Below are 20,567 nucleotides of genomic sequence, written 5' to 3'. Positions count from 1 at the left end.
CCAGGGAAGAAAGTACTGCTGATGGGCTAGAGAGAAGTGGACATAACTGGCCTTACTCTTTCCCTTTCACAGGGAAAGCAGTGAGAACAGTAATATCGCAGCAAAGGGCACAATGGATGTGGCAGGAGAGTGACCTTTCTCCCCACTGCTTTTCTCTCGTTTGAGACCTCCTCTCTCTTCAACTCTTCCCCATACCCTGTATCAGCAGACTGCTGTAGCTCGTTTTTGTAGCAGAGGTGCTGTATGACCACCTTCCTTCTCCCTTTCCTGCCCTTGTGTCTTTGCTCACTGTCACGGTTCTCACTTTGCAGTCCCAGAGCTCTGCAGGCCCTTTTCCTAGGGACCAATGGCACCTTGTTGTGCTTGAGCCATCCTGTCCACCACCTGCTCCCCTAATACACGTGAGTATCTGAGTAGTTCAAGGTACTTCTGTTGAGGAAGAGTTTAGAAATGCAATTTTAATTTCAGCCACGAGGGGACCTCCATAGTTGAATGTTCATTTAATCCCTCACTCAGTACAATACCAACATGTTCACCTCTGCCAAAATACAGCACCTCCCTCCTTGGTGAGGATCTGTATCCCCTCTCTCATGTCCTGGGAATCTGCATCTGGACAGGCTTTATTCCATGGCTTAAAACCCACATAATGGTTTTTGTGTTTCTCCAGCAGCTTTAGATTCCCCTTCCAAGTCATGAACTTTTCCCAGCATCTGGGTTCCTGAGGAGTTATGCAACGGGGTGCTAACAGATGAGTTGGCTGAGGGACTGAGGAACAGAAAAATCATTTCTGCACATGCTGATCCACAGATTGTGAGAAAGACATGTCAGGTAGGGGACAGCTGAAGCATAGTTTCTGTCATTTCACATCTGAATAACTAACCACATTATCATCTCAAAAATCAGAAACTAGATTTGGGACATAAAAACTGATTTCTACATTGTTTTTCATGTGGCACTCCTTGAGCAGATATCCAGAGCTTAGGTCAAATTCACTGAGCAGATATCCAGAGCTTAGGTCAAAAAGTCTCCAGGGCTTGCACAGAGGTTTTTGGCAAATAGCCTACGAAATTTAATCTGAAAAGTAAACAGCTCCCACCTACTGCAAGGATTTATTTCACTTCATGTAACCTGGCTCAGGAATCTCCTTCTCCTCTTGCATGCAGTAACTTTGCAGCTGGATAATTAATTTTGGCTATGTCTATGTGATAAAACAGGGCGTGACTGTAAGGCACTAACCTACCCACTTATCCTATCGAGCAGCAAAGAGGCAACAGCTGAAACACAGCCGGTGCACAGCCTGTTTGTACTTGGGGGCGGGTTGCGGGTAAAGGACTTGCTCTCCACCCCTACTGCTGTCTGCCAGCGAGGCTCGCCCAGGTCCTGCTGCACCCGCCCCTTCTCCTGCCCATGGAGCCGCTTCTGCTCCTCGCCCTTCCCATGAGGAGTCAGTGAAACCCGCACTTTCCACGTGGGGCTGCGATCTTAGTTTCAGCCACTGGAGGGAAGCGTAGACTTTCCGTGAAAACCTTGTAGGAGAGGTAGGATCTCCCCTTGGACGGGCTGATACTGTTGGAAGAGGCAGGCGAGTTTTCGGGACCACACGCCTTTCTTCAAGTCCCGGAAAGGGGCCTGCAGGTATGCATGTTTTCTGAAAGTTTTCCCATTTCTTCTTCTTCTTCTTTTTTTTTTCTCAAATTATATCAGCTTCCCAGAAAAATGTAATTTATTGTAAACATTACATTGCTTATATTGGTTGTATCTGGAAATGGCAAGTGAACCACAACTCTTAGCTACTTTTCAGGTCTTCTTAGGTCTTAGATTCTTTTCAGGTCTTCTCGTTCAGACTGGAATTTAAAGATGTGGCTGACACGCACCCAACTGTGTGAGAAACTGCACATACACAGCAAAATATTTTTTATGTGCTAAGCAGCTAAAACCAGGGCTCCCCCCAGATCATATTTAAATTCCTGTCTGTATGAAAGCTTTTCAACTTGATGTAATGTCCACAACACCTTTTTTTTTGTCTTTGAACGTGGCTTAGATATCTGGTATGAATGCAAACTAAAGGAAGTAAAAATAGGCAATATGTTAATGATAACACTGTTTAGAAAAGGCTTTCATGGGAATGATTTTTTTTCCAATATAAATAAAGGTAGAAAGTTATTTTTGTGGCAGCAGTGTGTGAAACTTGAAACCACAGCAGTTAAGAAGTAACACCAATATGAATAAGAACAACCAAGATAAATATGACTTAATAGCCCTGGAGGTGGGAACGTGAGCTGGTGGTTAGAGTCACAGGCAGCAAACCTGACGCACTCTGTTCTGTCTCTGACTCACTGGATGACTGTAGTCAACTCATTTACTGTCTGTGTATCAGTTTGCCCATCTGTGAAATGGGACAGACGACATATCAGCATTTTATCAGATTTAACTTCAGTCAGGCATCAATAGTGAGCGGGGACAGCACCCTACAGCCCAGAATGTGGCATTTCCCAAGCGTCTTTAGCACTTTGTTTGTCCCACCCCAGGCCAGGAATCCCGACTCCGCATGTTAAAGTAGTTATACATTTACAAATTAACGTGGTCATAACTGAGGAATCTCTTGGTACTTCTGTTAGTGTTTAACATCTTTGGATTAAATCTTAGGCAAACTTAAGAGTTTGCCTAAGTGTTTTGAGGCTGACACTGTGAAAGCAGCTAAGTTTACCTATCCAACAAGTCACCATTAATTTATATTATTAGAAATAAATAACGTATTTTTATATATGCATTAGTTTATTAAAATTAAATGTATTGCATATACTTTGTATCCATCTTGATTAGCTGAAACTTAGTTTAAATAATATCTTATTATTTTACTATTAACTAATAACTGCGAAGTAATGGTCTCAAAGTTGGTGGTCTCAGAACAGTTGCTGGAAGTAAGGTTTCCTCATCAAGGATCACACACCCTGTAATCGTAAAATCAGCACACACAGTGGTGCCTAAAAGATGCTGGAAGCTGATTTGCCTTTACGCTTCCAGAAATTCCTGTTTGGCTTGTGATCACTATCTCTCTCCTGTGAATGAATTCTCTTTCCATCTTGCTTGTCTACAGAGCTGAAGCTATGATAGTTACTTGTATTGGTTAAATGGTTCAACTTGTGTACGTGATCTTTTATACTCATTTAAAACTAGCTGCTTTGTTTTCTTCTGTTTCCATAAATTCACCCTGGTGAATGAGTCTTCTTATAAAGCCATCAGTTAAAATCACGCTTTTCATAGTTCTACTACAATTTTACACGTGGCCTTTGGGAGAACGGTGGCAAGAGCTTCTATACTGCAAATTAAATCCATCACAAGACATGGCAAAATTAAATCCACCACAAGATGTGGCAGTTTAAGTTAGAAACCCAGATTGGCAAAACTAGTGGCTAGGCAAGGCAGTTGAGGACGCCTAGATTTTCACATATGGAGCTGGCGAGCTTCCTTTGCCATTGCTCCCCGGCATTTCCAAGCTCGGCAGCAGGCTCACGGGCACGCACTTTGTGTGCTGCCAGGTGAACTGGGCCTTTTTGGTGAGTGCGGGCAGGATTGGGAGTATAGAACAGCGCACTCCAAGTAATCGCAAGGCTTTGGGAGGGCTAACAAATCCTTACTGCGACTGCTGCAGGACCTAGGGGTGCCAAGCGAGCTCAGCCCGTTCCTCAGGAGCTCACAGGCAGGAGAGAGCAGATGGCTGGAGGCAGATGGGCGAGCACAAGGAAACAATGAGGTAAATGAGCAAAAAAACGAGTTGAAGATTCAGCAGTTGGTTCCAAAATTTATTAATTTCACTGGTCACCTCAGCTGATGCCACCCCATGGGTAGGACACCTTCCCTATTCAAAAGGTCTTAACATCTACCATTGAAACGTGCAATCCAGCAGAGGTTATGTTTTTGGGAGAGAGCTGGAGATCAGTATGCAAGAAACGGGCAGGGAGGGGGGGATTTGGGGAAAATCCATTCAGGAAAGGAGACCGGGACGGCTCGGTGGCCCATGGGGCTCCAGAGAAACCCCTTCGGCGCAGCCCGCGCTCACTGATGCGCACAGACCCCGCCGCCTCCTGCCACGGGTAGCGGCGGAAAACGACCCCCCTGCCCCGTCCCCAGGGCGGGAGGAGCCGCCGCGCAGCCGCCGTGCCCGGGCGGCCGTTACCCGGCGCAGGGGGAGGGGTGGGGGCGCGCGCCGCCGGCAGCGGCCGTTGGAGGGACCGTTGGAGGGACCGTTGGAGGGACCGTTGGGGCGCGCGGAGGTAAGGCGGGGGGGGGCGGGGCGCGGCGCGAGGGCGCCTCCTCGGGCCGCCCCAGGGAAACCGAAACCAAAAGGGCGGCGGAGGCGGGTGGCGGCGGCTCTCCGCGGCGCGGTGCTGCGCGGCTCGCTCCTCCCCTCAGTGCCGAGGCGGAGCGGGGCGGGCGGGCTCAGCGCGCCCCCATGGCCCTGGCGCCGGGCCGGCGGGCTCGGCGGCGGGTGAGTCGGCGCTGCTGCCCCGGGCAGGCGGGCTGGGCATGAGGGAGGCGGCCGCGCTCGGCGCAGCGGCGGCCGGCTGAGCCACAAAGAAGTTTCTCCGGCGGCGGCGGCGCTGCCCCATGCACGCCCCGAGCCGCTCGTGCTGGAGCGCAGCGCCGGGCGCCGAGCCCGCCATGAAGCCCCGCGCGGGGCTGCACAGCAGCCCGGAGCTGAGCCGCGGCACGCGGCTGAGCGTGGGGGAGCTGCGCTCTCTCTTCGAGGCTCGCTGCGCCGCCGTGGCCGCCGCCGCCGCCCGGCAGCTGCCGGACCCGGCCAAGCGGGGCTGCCGGCCCCCCAACGGCGTCCTGCCACCCGTCATCCCCCGTCTCACCGTCACCGCCGAGGAGAGCGAGGAGGCGCAGAGCAGCGCCCGAGCGCCGCCGTCGCCGCACCCGGAAGGCGGCTGGCTGAGGACGGACAGCTCATCGCACCTGCAGTCCCGCCGCCTCTCCACCTCCTCGCTCTCTTCCACGGGCTCCTCGTCCCTGCTCGAGGACTCTGAGGACGACCTGCTGAGCGACACGGAGGGCAGGAGCCAGGGCATCGTGCATCTGGAGCACGGCGAGGACACCAACCAGGTAGGCGCGGGCGCCTCGCATGGGGCTGCCGCGTCCCGGGGGCGGCACCGCCGGCCGGGGGCGACTCGCGACATGCCCAGGCCCCGCTGGAGCGCGGCGGCCGTGCGGGGCAGCCCCTGCGGCTCGGGCGCCCGGGGGCCTCGCTGCAACAGCAGCGTACGGGCTGCTGCGCCTGCTTTAAAAAGGCTCCCGAGGGTTAGCTCTTTGAAACCTGAAGAGGTGTGCGCTGCTTTTATTTGTTTCTGCTGCCAAGTTGTGCTTCTTGATACCACCAGATTAGTCCTCATTTAGTTATTTATTAGTGGTCAGGGGAACCGTTTTCTGATCATGGGTATTTTTTCCTCTGCTGTCTTTTACAAGCTCTCCAAAATAACTTTTTTTTTTTCTTCCCTCCAAGCATTTACCAGCAGGTACTTTTTGTCTCTCTCAGTCCCGGAGTCGGAGGCTGTCAGTTTTTGAGCCGCTTCTCGCTGTGAGCGTGACAGGAACCGGGGAGGAGCTTCTAGTGGGCAGAATGCTGCTTTTGTCCCTCCTGGCAGCAACATGCTCTTCTCAGCAAATCCCCTCTGTAATTTGGCAGCCTTCACCCATAAACTGCACTTTTAAAGGCATATACTTTGCCTTTTTTTTTTTTTTTTCCTGCCATGATCTGTAACGTATATTTGCCTGTCTTTATAATATGCTTCTTGGTGCTTTGTAACTGAAATATGCAGCTTTTAGCAAATTCTCCCTCCTACCTTTATTGAGACCACAACTTAAATTGTTCATACTGCTGGCTGATTGGCACTGAATTGTTTTCAAGCAGAGCTTATGTTTTGAAGAAACATATAAGCAAGAAATAATGCTACTTGTAGGTGATACCTCCAGCTGGACTTTTCTCATGGTAATTGCAGGCTTACTACACTGGAGGACACATACTACAAGAGCTAAAATGCTGTGTGCAATATTGTCTTTGTTTGCATGAACTTGTGGCCTACCTTTGGAAGAAAAATGTGTTGTACTTTGGCATATTCCATATCAAGGAGTGAATAATGCTACCCCTCAATTTATGCTCAAAGTCCTTTTGATCCTGCGATAGAAACTGGCATACAGGGGGAAACAATTACTGCTCTATAGCTTTATTGCTTTCCTTTTAAACTCTGCTGCGTGCGTGGGGATTTTGTATAAGTACCAGAAGAATAGAAGTTCAAGATGGAAAAGGGCTATTGAATCATTTGGCTCAATACCCCTGCTATTCCAGGGGGTGAATGTGTGAGAATGAATTCTGCAGAGGTAAACCCTGGGCTGTGTACGTGGTTAATAGAGAACAAGAATTTATTAGTAACACTTGAGCAATGCAGGGAACAGCATGCTGTGGCACCTCTCAGTTAGTTTGTCTCTGAACACAGACTGAAGCAAAATTATCCTTCAGGAAAGGAGCCATATGGCCTTTTAAGGGTTTGCTCCTCTGAGATCAGTGGTATTATTTGCACTTTTGAGTGCTAAATCATTAAGTTAGAACTATATCCTCTTCTGGAGTGTGTCCTGGACATATCCAAAACATAGAGCATAAGTGGCTTTAACTTGTACTACTTCCTTTTAAATTTTATGAAGTTGCTAGGCACCAAATAGCTGAAGCATTCCATTGCATTTTTAATGACAGGGAACAAAAATATGAAAGTTTTTTTTTTTTTTTGATTATTTGTTTGTTTTGTTTTTAAGGTCCTTAAAAATGATTTATAGGCAGTCAAAAATAGCCATATTAGAAATATTTAAAGTCTGAAAAAGCGTCCTATTCATTTAGGTGCCAGGGAAATTGGGAACTTTAGTATTAAGAAAAATTAAGTTTCTGAAAAAGATATTTTTGGAGGCTGCCCGAGTTTAATGCATCTTCATGAGGTTTATTGTCTGGTTGGTTAAGTGCTTCATGTTTTTAATTACAGCATTTCTTTCCTGTATTTGCCACGTAGGAGAAGGTGGTGTGAACTGGCTACCATGAACCTGAGTTCTGGCCTGATGTTCTTTTTTTCACTCTCACTTCTGCAGCAAGTTGGCAAACTGGAACTGGGACCTGTGATTCTAAAATGCCAGAACTAAATATCAACAGCTTTGTGACACTTTATATGAATAAAATGGGCCAAATATTCTATTGGCTTAATACACGCTCATGCAGTTTGTCTTTCCCTTCCTTTCTGCTAGCTAGGTGGGAGCTAGAATCCCAGGAATGAGCAATTTCCTTGTGGGAAGGCATGTTGCCGTTCACCTCACGTGGTTGCACTGTGGCCTTAGTGATAGCTGGTGATGTCCAGGCCAGGCTCGTTGCTATTGGTGTTTCTCCCGATGGGACAGCATTTTGATGATGCTGTTTCCACACTCGGCTCTCACCTCTTTAGAGGTACTATTTCTTCACTGAAGCTATGAGTAAATGTTATGCCAAAGTGGAAGTGTGTACTTTAAATACCTCAATGGCTTCATCTCTCTAGAATTTATCTTCTCTATTACTAATCTTGAGGCCACATAGATAAGTTTGTGCTTTATAAGGGAAGGCTGTTGTTTCAAGGCAAGCATGTGCATGTGGAGGTAACTAGAAATCTTAATATGACTTGAGGAATGATTTCATATTGTAAAGGAGTCTTTTTAGAGGTGAATTTGCACATTTTTTCATATATATTGTTTTTAGTGTATGTATTGTAACAAATGAAAACTCATTCTCAGAGTTGAACACAAAGGGTAAAGCTTTTCTGAAGGAAACTCAAAACAGAGATGGACTAAACTTGCCTTACTCATGGGAAATTTTGACGTTTTGAGATTTCCCTTGTAATGGAAATTCCCTAGACACTTTTTTTGGAAATGTGAGGCGTGAATTTGGAGCTCAGCACCTTGTGACTAAGCTTTGACCAGCACTCGCAGGACTGCTGGGCAGTCAAGCCTTTCCAGACTCCCCAGTGCCTAGCAGGGACCTTGGCATCTTGCCCGGGTCGTTGTCTGCAAGAGCAGAAGTTATGATAGTGTTGCTGTTATCAGGGCTTCAAGGCTTCCATGCGCAGCCTCGGGAGTTTGAGCCCTAAGCTGAAGAAGGCCCTCCCTGGCCTCTTGGTCGTAGGCCTTGTGGGTTGACCTGGAAATGCGAACAGCTTTCTGTTGGCCTGATTGGGTCTTGGAAATCCTGTGGGCTTGCACTGGTGGTCCAAAGGTCTGTCTCAAGCACTGAAAGCTGTGGGCTCTTTACTGCACATATAGGGCTTGCTGCCCAATGTTAGTTAGGCCTTTAACGTCCAGGGATGGTGAGCCCCAGAGCATGGTCCCCCACTGGCTAAGACATTAATGTAATGTCTTATTTACATAATACCATATCTGGAACTACAAATCTTGGCAGTTAATCAGAAAGATATTCTGGTTATATATATATATATATATATATTTTAAGTAGCCAATGGACAGAATAGGTTTTGGCCTGTGACAGCTGTTAACATCCTTACCTTCTCTTGCATAAAAAGAGGGAGAGTGCTTTTCCATCCCTGCTTCACACTGGGAGATAAGAAGTCCCATCAGGAAAGTGTATGTATACACTTGGATCTTCCAGCGAAAGCCCCGTTGGCCCATTTATAGTAATTGAGTGAGAGTGCAAGAGCTGTGTATTTTTGTCCTCATTCTATGAGTGAGGAATTTGAGGAAATATGTAAATCTGGTTAGCACCTTCTTTGCTGGGACGGAGTCTCTGAAAAGTGGTCTTTGCAAAGAATAAACAAAATGATAATGTACAGCAGTCTCTTGTCCTGTTTGTAGGAGAATGTTATTTGCTAGGTAGAAACATGCCAAATACTCATTCTCATAACTGTGGCCTGTCATTCCAAATTCCTAGGTCTGTAACCATGAGAACAACTGACAGTTTGCAGGAGAAAAAGCAGCTCAGTCCTTGCTTGCAGTGATACTAATCCAAAAAGTTTAGGAGATAGCCATTTGAGACTTACTTAGTTTTGCTAATCTTCTAGCTATTACTTTGCATTCCTACCAAACACCTCAAAATGGACAAAAATACATACACACACACTTGATAAATATGGGCTGAAAGTTTGAACTATTTCAGCTCAGGAGAGAGTTATGTAAGCTATTGCACTAGAATAGAATTGTTATTTTTAAATGAAGAATGGGAATGAAGGGATGACATAAGTAGATTCTTAATGGATTTTTAGCCTACTTTCCTAGAGAAACAAAGCTTGTGTAATCAATCTGTCTATCAATTAGGCTTCAGAACTTTAGAAGGTTTCAGCCAAATTGGGATAGAGACTTCAAAGTTTCCTCCAAGCTCTTTTTAGAGTTCCACAAAAATCAGCCTCTGGGTAGAGGAGAGAAACCTAAATCAGTGCACTCCTTTTCTCTTGTGAGGGAGCGGTGCAGCACGAGTTCCGCAGTTTGCACTTCTGTTTTGCCTGTTCACAGGTGAATCGGCATGTGCGCATTGACCAGTCAGTTGGTGCTAATTTGCCGGGAGCCAGCCATAGCACATGGTGCCTCCTGTCCTGACGGCAAGTAGGAGAAAGTATGGGCAAGACCATGCATTGCTGTAGGCTGGTAAGATAAAGTATGTGGACAGCACTAGGGGAGGTAGGGTACTGGAGAAGATGTGCAGATTGTGGTGAGATGTGAAAATGTGAGAGGAATTGGACTTTTTAAACACAAGCTCATAGAGGACACAGTGACATTCTGAGGTTGTTTTGATGAGGATGAAGGACTATAGGTCACCAGGGTTTGTTCATTTGTGGCTTGTGGGGCAGTTTGTCAGAATAGCTTTTTGCTATTTTGAAAAAATGCTGATGTATAATGACATTCCTATATACTGAAATCTTCTTACTGTATGCAGAACAAATGTGAGGTGAGCAGTGGTAATGTAGGTTTTCCCACATTGCCCAGTTACCAGACCACCACTTTGAAGTGGGAGCCTTCTCTGAGGATGGTTGGCTTTCTACTGTGTGCTCAGAGGTATAGTGTATCTGAAACATCAGCAGGGGAGACCGTCTAAAAGTAATGTAAACTGTTGTATAGTTGAAAATGAGTTAGATCTTAGGAAATCATTTGAGAGAGAGGAGCTTGATATATTGCCAGTTAATAACTTGTGACCCTGGGTGTATCTCAAATGGTGAGTTACAGGTTGCAAGATTTTTTTCTTTTACATCAGTTGCATAAACCACTTAGTCCCTTCCACTAATTTTCCTTTTTAATATTGTAATGAATACCTGCTGGACAACTTAAAAAAAACTTTGTTATAATTTTGTTTCTTACGAACTTGTAGGATTAGGTATCTTGCAAAAATTTGTCTTTCTGTGTGTGTGTGCGGATTCCTATGCTTGAAACCTCCTTGTGATGCCTGCTGCAGCTGGAAAGCAGGAAAGAAAGTAATGGCTTACCACCATCAGATGATGTGCTCATATACAGAGGGCTCATATAGGCCGATTTTTCACAGGATATCATCAATTCATGGATAGGGCTGAAGATTTGTTTGTGAAAAATCAGCCACTATTCCTTAACATACTGCCATGAAGTAATGATTTGGAAGTTTAGCACGTCTGATTATATTTTGGGGGTTCTGCCACTATTAATCCATTAGCTTTGTTGAAGGTTCTTTTTTATTGAACTGGTGGCAGTTAGTATAAAAACAACTGGTCAACTCACAGCTAGGGCTTAGTATGCATTAAGTGTATTCAAGTGAATCAGTTTGATGAAGAGGTCACAGTATAAAGACATTTGTTTTAATACAGCCAAAGCCTAAACTGTTTCTGGAAGCTAAAAATGCCAGTTTTATTTATGTGGTAGGTGCTGTTTTGTTTACCTTAGAAGACTAAGGATCATTATGGCTAGTTCATTTTGGGGTGATTATTTATAAAATGTGATGGCAGAAAAGATAATATTATCCTTAGAAGAAAGAGTAGCCAAAGCCCAATAGGCAGCTCATTTAAAACCATATCACAGACCTGACACAAAATGGAGCCTGGGAGGGGATCTCTAAGCCAATTGGTGCCTGAAGCAAGTCTGACACAGATGCTGTTTTGCTGGAACTTGACATTAAACGAAATTCCAGGAATACTCCTCATCCTCAGGCTGAAATATTCAAATGAAGTGCTACAGTGACCACAAACTCTTTAAACTGCCTACCCAAGCTTAGCAAAACAACCATTATTTTGCACACATTCACCTTTAATCTGCAGTTCATCAGCCATCTGACTTCATCCATACTTTGGATCTCAGTAACAGTGGTGTGATCATGGGCGATATACCCCCATAAGCACATAGAATAAGCACAGATAGCTACATTATATGCCTGCATGTGATTGGCACCAAAATCTGTATCATTCACCAACCCACGAAATGATTGCTGGTTCAGCAGGAGGCTGCAGTACTGTGGAACTGTAGAGGCAAGAAGCCTATTGGCAGTGGCATTAGCTTGCTTGTTGCTTGGTGATGTTGCATCAAAGGAGATGTAATATGAAAGATCTACGAAGGCTGCAGCAGTTTGCAACAGTAATATCTCTTGGTCAATTATATTGGATACCGCATAGAAAGAGAATGTTTTTGTTGTCCAGCAGTAGTAGGAGAGCTTGTTCGTTGTCAGTAAAGCTGGTTCTGTTCTCTGCTGCTTCCTGAGATAAAATGATCCAGTCTTAACCTTTGTTACTCTGAACTGCAACAGAGAACACAGTTTTCTTTGTGTCTTCTTTTCTTTCTAATTAAAAAAAAAAAACTGCAAAGGTTCTTCTCAGTGATGTTCACTGTGGGCAGCATGTTATACTTGTACTCTGCTTTATGCTTGTTTCCCATGGTGAAGTGCTGAATCAGATGTATTTGCTTCTCATCTTTGCGGTGCTTGCGCACCTCAGAGCCTGGATGCAGCACACACAAGAGATTGGAGCTGAGCAGAGAGGAGTGTGAACCACACTTCCACACATCAGCCCCAGAGGAGCTTGGGGAGGACCTGCTGCACAGGAGGCAGCTGTATCTCACGGCTGTCCCATGTCCTGGGCCACCGTTCATAGACATGGAAGGTCAGCATAAGTACCTTCAATGCCCCAGCCAGCTCTAGTGCACTGTGCAGCATGTGCTTTGGAAAGGAAGTGTGGTTCAAACATTATTGCCAGTTGTCAGCACCTTTAGCTACTGAAATGCACTCAGATGCTCTGAAGTTCAGCACTTGTGCAGAAAATCCTTAAAAATCCACTCAGCATGTGCCATGGGGAACAACTTTCTCCTGTGCTTTCTAATGGCGTGTGTTTTGTAAAGAAACACTGCAGGAGGAGGCTGCCTAATTCAAATGTAGGCCAGTCAAGAGAAAACAAAAACAAAAAAACAAACCCAAAATACCACCGGCAACTTTGGAGATGAGAGGATTGTGATAGCTGCGGGACAGATGCAGGGGACAGAGGGAACAACTGGGACAGTTTGGGAGTGCCATTGGAAAAGACAGAGATAAGACTAGGCAGATGATTAAACATTAATGATCAAGCAGGCTATTGCTTTAAAGCATGAGGAGATAAGTTCTCAAGTAAATAAATAAAAATAACCCAACAAAAACAAAACAAAAAACCACATTGATAGAATGTGAAGCACCCATATTGGGAAAACATGTAGACAAGCACTGAAAACTTATGAAATAAAAGTATTGAAGTGACTGTGCAGTCTGTGCATCTTAATATGCTATCCTTTAATTACGAGCTGGCATGGTATTTGATGCACAGAATGGATGATTCTTTAATAAAATGCAGCTATTCTATGTTTCAGGGCAACTCCACAGGCAAGTTAGTGTTACATAGTGACTAGTGCCACATTCTGCAGGATCCTGTGTTGCTGAAATAGATGGTCATGCAGTGAATCAGGCAGAAGACCACATTTTCCTGAGACTGACTTCTTGATTAACAGAGCTGAATGCTCATCTGGAGCACTGCCTTTCTGCAACGTCCTCTTGAGAGGCCAGGCAAATTTTAAAAGGTGCTCTCTGAATTTTTTTCCACCACTGTGTGCTTGTGATGCAGTGATGGGAAGGATAATCATGTGAACAGCAAGCATTCGTGTTCGCAGATAGGCTGTTTGTTATCTTTTGTGGGGTTTGAGTGGGCTGTTGGCTGAGGGTGACCTGCATGTTCTCATCATGATAAGCTGTGCTGGCTGCGGGATCCTTCGACAGCCTTTCCTGCTGCGCATGGGAGCTCTGCAGGAGCAGAGGCACTGCTTCCACAAAGGGTCAACTCTCTTCAGAGTAGAATGTAACCTGGAGAATGTAGGAAACCTTCCTATCCTCTAGTTTTTGCTTTTCACAGTGTAAAATGCTGAGTGTCACAATTCTGGGCTGCTAATTGAACCCAGTTCGTATTGTCTTCCTCTTTGAAATCGAGATAAACAGATTTTCTGTTGCCTTTGCATAAACCCAGGCAAACTAAACAATGAAATCCTGAGGCTCTCATTTCAGACCTCAGATACTCCTTTCCATTGAAAATCCTCTGGGAGGAGATTTTAAGGTGCATTCTCTTATCACTTGGTCACAGTGCTGCCGCAACTCCTGAGACAGAGGATGGCCGTGGAATGAATGAAACCAATTCACCAGTTTTCATGTTGTATTCTGCAAGAATGAGAGCATGCAGGGCAGCAAAATTGTTCTTGGCTTGCGAAGGTGCTTCTCTGCTTGGTTTCTTCCTCCTTATGCTCAGCAAGCAATAAGCCATCTGCAAGTGGCATTTCAGATGTTTTCTGTCTTTTCCTCATCTACTGGGCTTTGATGTATTGGTATTAGTTGCTCTTGGGTTCTGCTACCTGTGTCCCATCTGGCACAGAAGATGCTGCCTGCTCCAAATTTTAGGATACTGGTCTAGGTGGTTGTGCAAGATAGGAGAGCCTGGTTTGTCATCCTATCACTAGGAACCCAACAGTAGAAGATTCTTCAGTCTTTTTTCGATTTATTTATGTTTGTGATTCTGTTTTACTGTGAGGTAAAAGTTGTAGTGGATAAATGGTCTATATATAAGCAATGACCTTATTTTTTTTAAGTTGGGTGACATTCTTAATAACCAACAGCTGATGTTTGTGCTTCTAAAAAAGGTGGGATTCCCCAGGATCTTGATTGTAAACACGTTTGTTTACCTACAGGGTGGAAGAAACATACTCTGTACAACACACAATTGTTCAGACACCCACAGCCCTTCAGGAAAGCACATTCCTTGTTTCAGATCCAGTCTTCAGTTGAGTCACTCCTGCTTAGATAAAGCCTGAATTTTACTCTTTTCTTAAGATTAACCAATGGAAATTAAAATTTTAAATAGTCCCATGTGTGCTGGGACTATCTACTTCTGGTACGGAGGAGGAATTCAACTTGTCTTTCTTGTGCTGTTCTGTTCATAGAAATTCTCTTCTGATCCTGTAGTTTTGCTCAAGGGAGAAGTCATCCTCTTCTCCAGATTCCTTGTATTGCTCTCTGTGGTGACTTAAGGGAGAGTTTCTCTGATCTTAGGTTTGCTCCGAAAACAAACCACTATCTGGTGATCCAGAAGCCTCCCTCACTCCTGTGGGAAGGGTGGAGATCCCTCATTTCCCTTCAGTTGTAAATTCCTCTGTCATTGCCACATTCCATTTGCAAACACCCATGCTTTGTTATGTTCTCATACAAACCCAAATATGAGTTTTTAGAAAATTCCTTTTGATACAGTGATTTGGAATATTGTCACGTCTACTATGTTAAATCTCTGGGCTATTAAAGTGGTTGCTGGAGGATGTGGCTTTCCTGTAGGTAAACACCACACCCCGCTCTGTAGCAGAGCCCTATCGCGTGTTGACACTTGCATTCTTTTGCCCAGGGTGGGCCTTATTTGCACAGCAGGTTGGAGTCCGATAGGCGAAGCAGCGTCCTCACTCACTTCTCGAGGGGCAAATGGAAGTGTAGGCTTGAGGGAGAGACAAAAGAGGGGAGGCAGAGTGCCGGACTTTGTATTGTGATGGAAGAGCAGATGGGAAACTGCTACCAGTAGCTGCACGTCTGATTTGTTCTTTATATGGCATATTTTTAGATTCTAATAACGCTTTTCATTTAACACTATGCTGCTTCTTATTTGGGTACTTGAGTGCCTTATTTGAGTGCTTCTAGTGTAGTTTACAAGCGTTAATTACCTAAGCTGTTGAACACTCTTCTGAAGTGTAGCTCTTATAACCTGCACTTTGCTGTAACTGGAGCAGAAAGGGCGCGAGTCTGGAGTAAGATCCCATATTGAGGCAATAGAGTTTCTCAGGTCTTTCACAAGCGAGTGTCTGACATTTTAGGATGTTAGACACCGAGTTATCAGGCTAGGGAAGAACCAAAATAGATTTAAGTGCATTTTAAAAATAAGTACTTGTCATTAACCTCTTTATGTATGTATAAACATGCATGTATACAATGATTTCTAAAAAAAAAAAAAAAAAAGATTTAGAGACAAATCTTGGTAGGGGAGACTTAATTTTGTAGATGACATACTTAGGATGTAGAAATCTAGTTCAGAAAGGGAACATCTAACTTTATTCACTGCACTGCAGGAAATCAAGTATCTTTAAACTAGTGAGGATGAGCTTTCTTGGTGTCTGGGCCTGGAGCTCTTCTAAAAGTGCTGCAGCTTATTGTCACTGGGATTAGCCAGTGCTCTTGGTGGTGAATGTCCTATCTAGACCATAATAGAGGCAGATATCTCACACAACTGTTTATTTTACAAACTGAAGCCATTTGTCTTTGCCCTTCCAAGGGGACATGGGGAAAATCTGACTGCTCTTCCAGTTACAAAAACTTCCTGTGTTATTAGAAGAAAATTACCAGGCTCAGTCCTCTCTTCGGCTAAACACAGTTCCTTCAATCTCTGCTCTGCGACGTTAGTTATTTGTCTCTGATGTCCTCTCTAGTTTGTCAAAACTCTTAGTGAAGAGTGACCAAAGTGCAGCTTAATCATAATGGGTAACAATAGGATCTTAGAGCAGCCTTATCTCTGCCCTTGTGCTTTCCATCCTTTCATGCTGAATAAATGAATTATGGCACAAGAGCCCTATGTTGTTACAATGCTAGAGCCCATACTCATCATTCCTTCCTGGCAAGCTGAGTCACGAAGGTATAAGGGATATTGCCCTGTATGTCCTATGCTGGTCCCTAAGTGAGAATGCTGTGGAAAGGTGAGCTTTCAACATGTATTCACTATCTCACCCTGCTAGGGACAGGAAGAGAAGAGTCTGACCAGGGAGTAATAGACCAAGTCTCAATTTCTGTCTGATAATAGTAGTTTGTGACCAATGTGTTAGTGGGAAACAGGGAGATGTAATCAACGGTATGCATAAAATATTTCTTCCTTTTCCCTTGGCTATCTGTCTGAACTGGAAATTTCCCTATGGCCACTAAATCACTGGAGTGGTAAGCTTGTGGTGAGCCTGCCTGTGCAGCCTGGTAGAGCTGGGCCTCTAGGTAAGTCTGTACCACCCTTGCAAATAAGACAGCGCTTACTCAGTACCCTTCCCAAGGGCCTGGAGTACCCCTAGGGCTGATTAACTTCAAGTTCTTTCCTGGCTTCTTGCCTGAAAACAGCCTGTCTTGATGTTATGCAGAAGCCTCACCTGACTGAAGTGGTTTGGCTTTTTTTTGTACATTTGAATTTGAGGTCATGCTCAGTTCACTTTGAATTGACAGACTCTGCCTATGTTATAGGCTGGACCTCTTTTTTGGTCTGTATATAGAGGAGTGCGTAGCTGTTTGGTTTTAGAAATTCCCAAAAACTTATCCTGTTTGGAACTGGTAATTCTGTGTCCTATCTAATAGGATACTAGGCTCACTTTTTTTTCTTTTTTTTTTCATCCTAAAAGTAGGGTCTTTCTAGGTGTCCCAGCCCCATGACAAACGAAGTATGGATAAGGAGGATGGTCACAGTTGCTGAACTGTGGCATAGAAAGTTTTTGAAGAATTAGATCGCAGCTACTTTGAAGGTTAAGAAAAACTTCTTCTATCACACCATCTGCTAAAGTGATGTTTGATTTACCACAAAATTGTTTCAGGTGATGGACAGTCTAGATAAATCTCAAATGTTTGTGCTCTGAAAATGAGTCAATTTTCCTATGCTGAGAACTTTCCATTTACTACTGGATAATTACATTTCAGTTTCTAGCAAGACTGGTGTTCTGATAGAATCCTGGTAGGGACAGGACTTCTTTGGTTCAGTTTCACTTAAGTTTTAATAGGGGCAAGTGGCGGAACATCCCACTGGAGAGACAGTGTTTTCCAGAGCAGAGCACAGCACAAGTTGTGTAGGTAGCAACAAAGGAAATACAGGCTGATTAAAGCTCTCTTTGAAAGCTGGAGATTTAAGTATTCCTCAAAACAGCAAATGCTGACCCTTTCTTACTAAAAGAGAAAATCAAAATCTGGCACTTAGTTAGCAGTATTGTCTCTTACAAAATTGGCTTTTACAGAATCCTTGTGAAAAAAATGAATGAAACCTTTGTGGGTGTGCAGCTGTAAAGCCATCCAGTTCCTTGGCTGCTTTGGCTTTTGGCCTGGGATTGCAATAAAGATTGTGGCTATTTTACGTGATAATGATCAGAAGCCAAATGCCGACGCTGACTGCTGCAGAACAGTCAGCAAGCTCTGGTCACTGGTGCTTCTTGCAGTAGTGAGCGATGCTTTCAGTCCGTAGTGTTTTGCTCTTTTCCTGACCCGCAGAGGGAATGTGCTCCTGGCATTACGAATGGATTCCAGCAGTGACTGGGGTATTGCACTTTATGTCCCAAGGATTTTGGTCTGATTCTGATAATCAGTTTCTTTCTCCTTCCTCCTTCTGTCCCATCAAAATGAATGTTGAACAAATTTACCAAGTACTCTAAAAGGAGAGCAAGCCAAGTGTCTTACTGCATAATGCCTGGAAAGGCATGACAAAGAGGAAGATGCAGGAACCTGAGGCATCTGTCTTGCATTTGTGTTTCCACAGGTTGCATTAAGTGATTCTCATGACTCTGAAGAATTAGCCCAGCCCATTTTGACTGCAGTACAAACAGGAAATGAAAACCCCACAGTCAGAGGATACACCTGCCAAAGGCTGGTTGAGCAGCTGTGGCCCTCACCCATGGTTCAGTGCAAAAGCGGAAGCGTCAAGGGCTCAGTACAGGCTGAGCAATGTTTCCTCTCAAAACTTTGGAGACTGGATGGTGAGAGAGAGATGAAGGTGTAGTCGCAGTTTGCCTAGCAGTCTGATTGGAGATGCTGCTGAGGAGGTTGCTCGTGCAGCATGCACGCTGCCACTCTTTGCGTTCTTCCTGGCCGCTGTCATCAGCCTTCCTGCTGCAGCTGGCACTCACACCACAGGAAGATCAATTGTGTGAGAAAGCAGCAAGCGTTAGCTCCTTGGGGACTCTCTTGACTAAAGCAGATAAAGGGGAATGATTAAGACTCCCAACAACCCGAAGGAGTGTGAGGTGTAGAGGTTGCTCACTAGTTTCCTAGATCTAGGACACTCTTACACTGTTGACAGTGGCAGCTTACCCTGTTGAGTGACAGCTAAAGCACCTGGGTTAATGCAGCTGCCCTGTTAGAAGGCCAGTTGCAGTGATTTGCACAAATTGTAAATGGATGTTGGTTGGTGAAACTCCTCTCATGGCCTGGTGAATGAAGCAGATTCTTACTAGGTCAGGGCACAACCTCTTTCAAGTTGATATTGCAAAATCTAGACTCTGGGCTGTCTATCAATGTAAGTTGTTTTAGAGCAGCATTTTGATTCTGGGCCAAAATATTTTTTTTTGCCTTGCGATGAACAATCTCATCTGGGAAGATGGTGAAGAGTAATGTTTCCTGTGTGCATCAGGAACCTATTTTTCTGTCTAGTGACAAAAGATGAAATGTGGTAATAATAGGACTAAGTCAGTTGCTCTAAGAGCCTCACCCAATCTTGGGAGTTGAATCAAGTACTCTTGGAAACTTGGTTATAAGGATTGTGTTTGCTCACAGCCTCCTGTCAGGGCTTGCTTGGAGAGCATTCTTCTTGTTGACTTGCTCTTTCACCTCCCACCCATTGAGATCCTTGTCTTGATTTGTGATTCACATCTGATTCAACCAAGTGGGTAGTAGACTTGGCAGCGAGAATCTCCTTAGTTTAAGGATTCCAGAAATCTTTAATAAGGGGCAAAAGCACAGAAACAGGCTGCTGAAAGCACGTGCGTTTTATCCAGGTTTGCTTGTTATTAGAAGCGTTTTTGTTTTAGCTATGGGCAGATCTTGTGCCTTGTTTTCCCTGCACAGGGCTTATGTGATGCATATCTAAGTTGTTTCCCCAACAAACACGAGAGAGAAAGTGCAGATATGCCTCACTTTTTATCCATTGCAGTATGATGTCTTATTAGGTCTTCTAAGTTTCTTAAAGACCAAGTGATCCTTGACTTCGGAACTTTTATGATCTGGACAATAAAAAGAAGTCATGGAATTTTCATAGACTGCAGTGAAAAGGTTATGCTAGATGCTATAGATATTTAAAATGTGTGTGTATATGCATATCTATGTGTGTGTGTGTGCGTGTGTGTGTATATGTGCACGCACACACACGTATACATAGAGAGAAGAAAGAAAGGAACAAGGATAAATATAATTTGCATATATTAGGCATAAAAATATCAGTTGCTTCAGGATCTGTCTGTAGCCAAGCTAAGTGATGCCTCTTTCTGGTCTGCAAAGACAAGTAGACTAAGCCTCAAACTGAAAGGAATCCAAACAGGAGTCCCTCAATAGGTAAATTGTAGGTACAGAAAGATACCGTGTTGCTCCGTAGCTCTTGCTGTCTTGTAAAATACTCTTTATATCACACAAGTCCCCAGATTTCCCCTTCAAATGGAACTGCACGTTCACAGTCCCAGGGCTGCACGCCCTTGAAAGGTTAAGTCCGCAGTCACCTTTCAAAGCCGATTGCTGTGAAGCTGAACCCCAGGAAAACTCCTTTGGTGTGGGGAGAATTATGCTAATACCAGCTTGTCTCTGGAACATTTTGAGGAATCAGCAGATTCTTATTGCAGTGTTGATAATTTATTATTACTTGTAATTATTACTGTCATGTTGCTGTAGTTATTGATTACTTTTAGCCAGAGAAAAGCATATCTAATTAGAGTGATTAAATTAGCCTAGTAATTGTCTCAATAGTGTCTGCTCAGAATGATTTCTTATGGGAGCACTTTATGGTGACAGCTGGCAGCGGCTGCCATGAGACAGATAACTGCAAAGTTTGTTCAGGTTAGCTTTAGTTTATTTAAAAAAAAAAAAAGTGTGGTTGGTTGCTTGCAAGCAGTAGTTAAGTTCTCTGTGCAGGCCTGGTCTGTCAGGTCAAGTCTAAAATAAAACCACAGACTATTGGAAGTGGAGAACAAATCGGAATACATTAATTTTCCAAATTGAATGAAATACTTGAGTGAAATGTAGAGCAGAAAGAATTAAAAACAAACCAACTTTCAAGCTGTTTTCAATTTTA

The 20,567-nt window shown here is 44.3% G+C and overlaps 1 protein-coding gene across 1 annotated transcript in view; it reads left to right on the top strand.

Moving 5' to 3' along the window:
• The first annotated feature begins 4,538 nt into the window (after positions 1–4,538).
• The window catches only part of ITPKA (inositol-trisphosphate 3-kinase A), a 32,311-nt gene continuing 16,282 nt past the window's right edge, over positions 4,539–20,567 (top strand). Inside the window, exon 1 of the mRNA XM_088520493.1 lies at positions 4,539–5,106. Coding sequence (XP_088376619.1) covers positions 4,609–5,106 — 498 coding nt within the window. The 5' untranslated portion in view covers positions 4,539–4,608. The remainder of the gene's footprint in view (positions 5,107–20,567) is intronic.

Source organism: Tinamus guttatus, unplaced genomic scaffold (genome assembly GCF_059628265.1).
Source record: "Tinamus guttatus ecotype Peru unplaced genomic scaffold, ASM5962826v1 Tinamus_guttatus_pri_ptg000089l, whole genome shotgun sequence".
Taxonomy (NCBI): domain Eukaryota; kingdom Metazoa; phylum Chordata; class Aves; order Tinamiformes; family Tinamidae; genus Tinamus; species Tinamus guttatus.
Note: the sequence above shows the minus strand (reverse complement) of the source record. Positions and strands in the feature narration are given on the sequence as shown.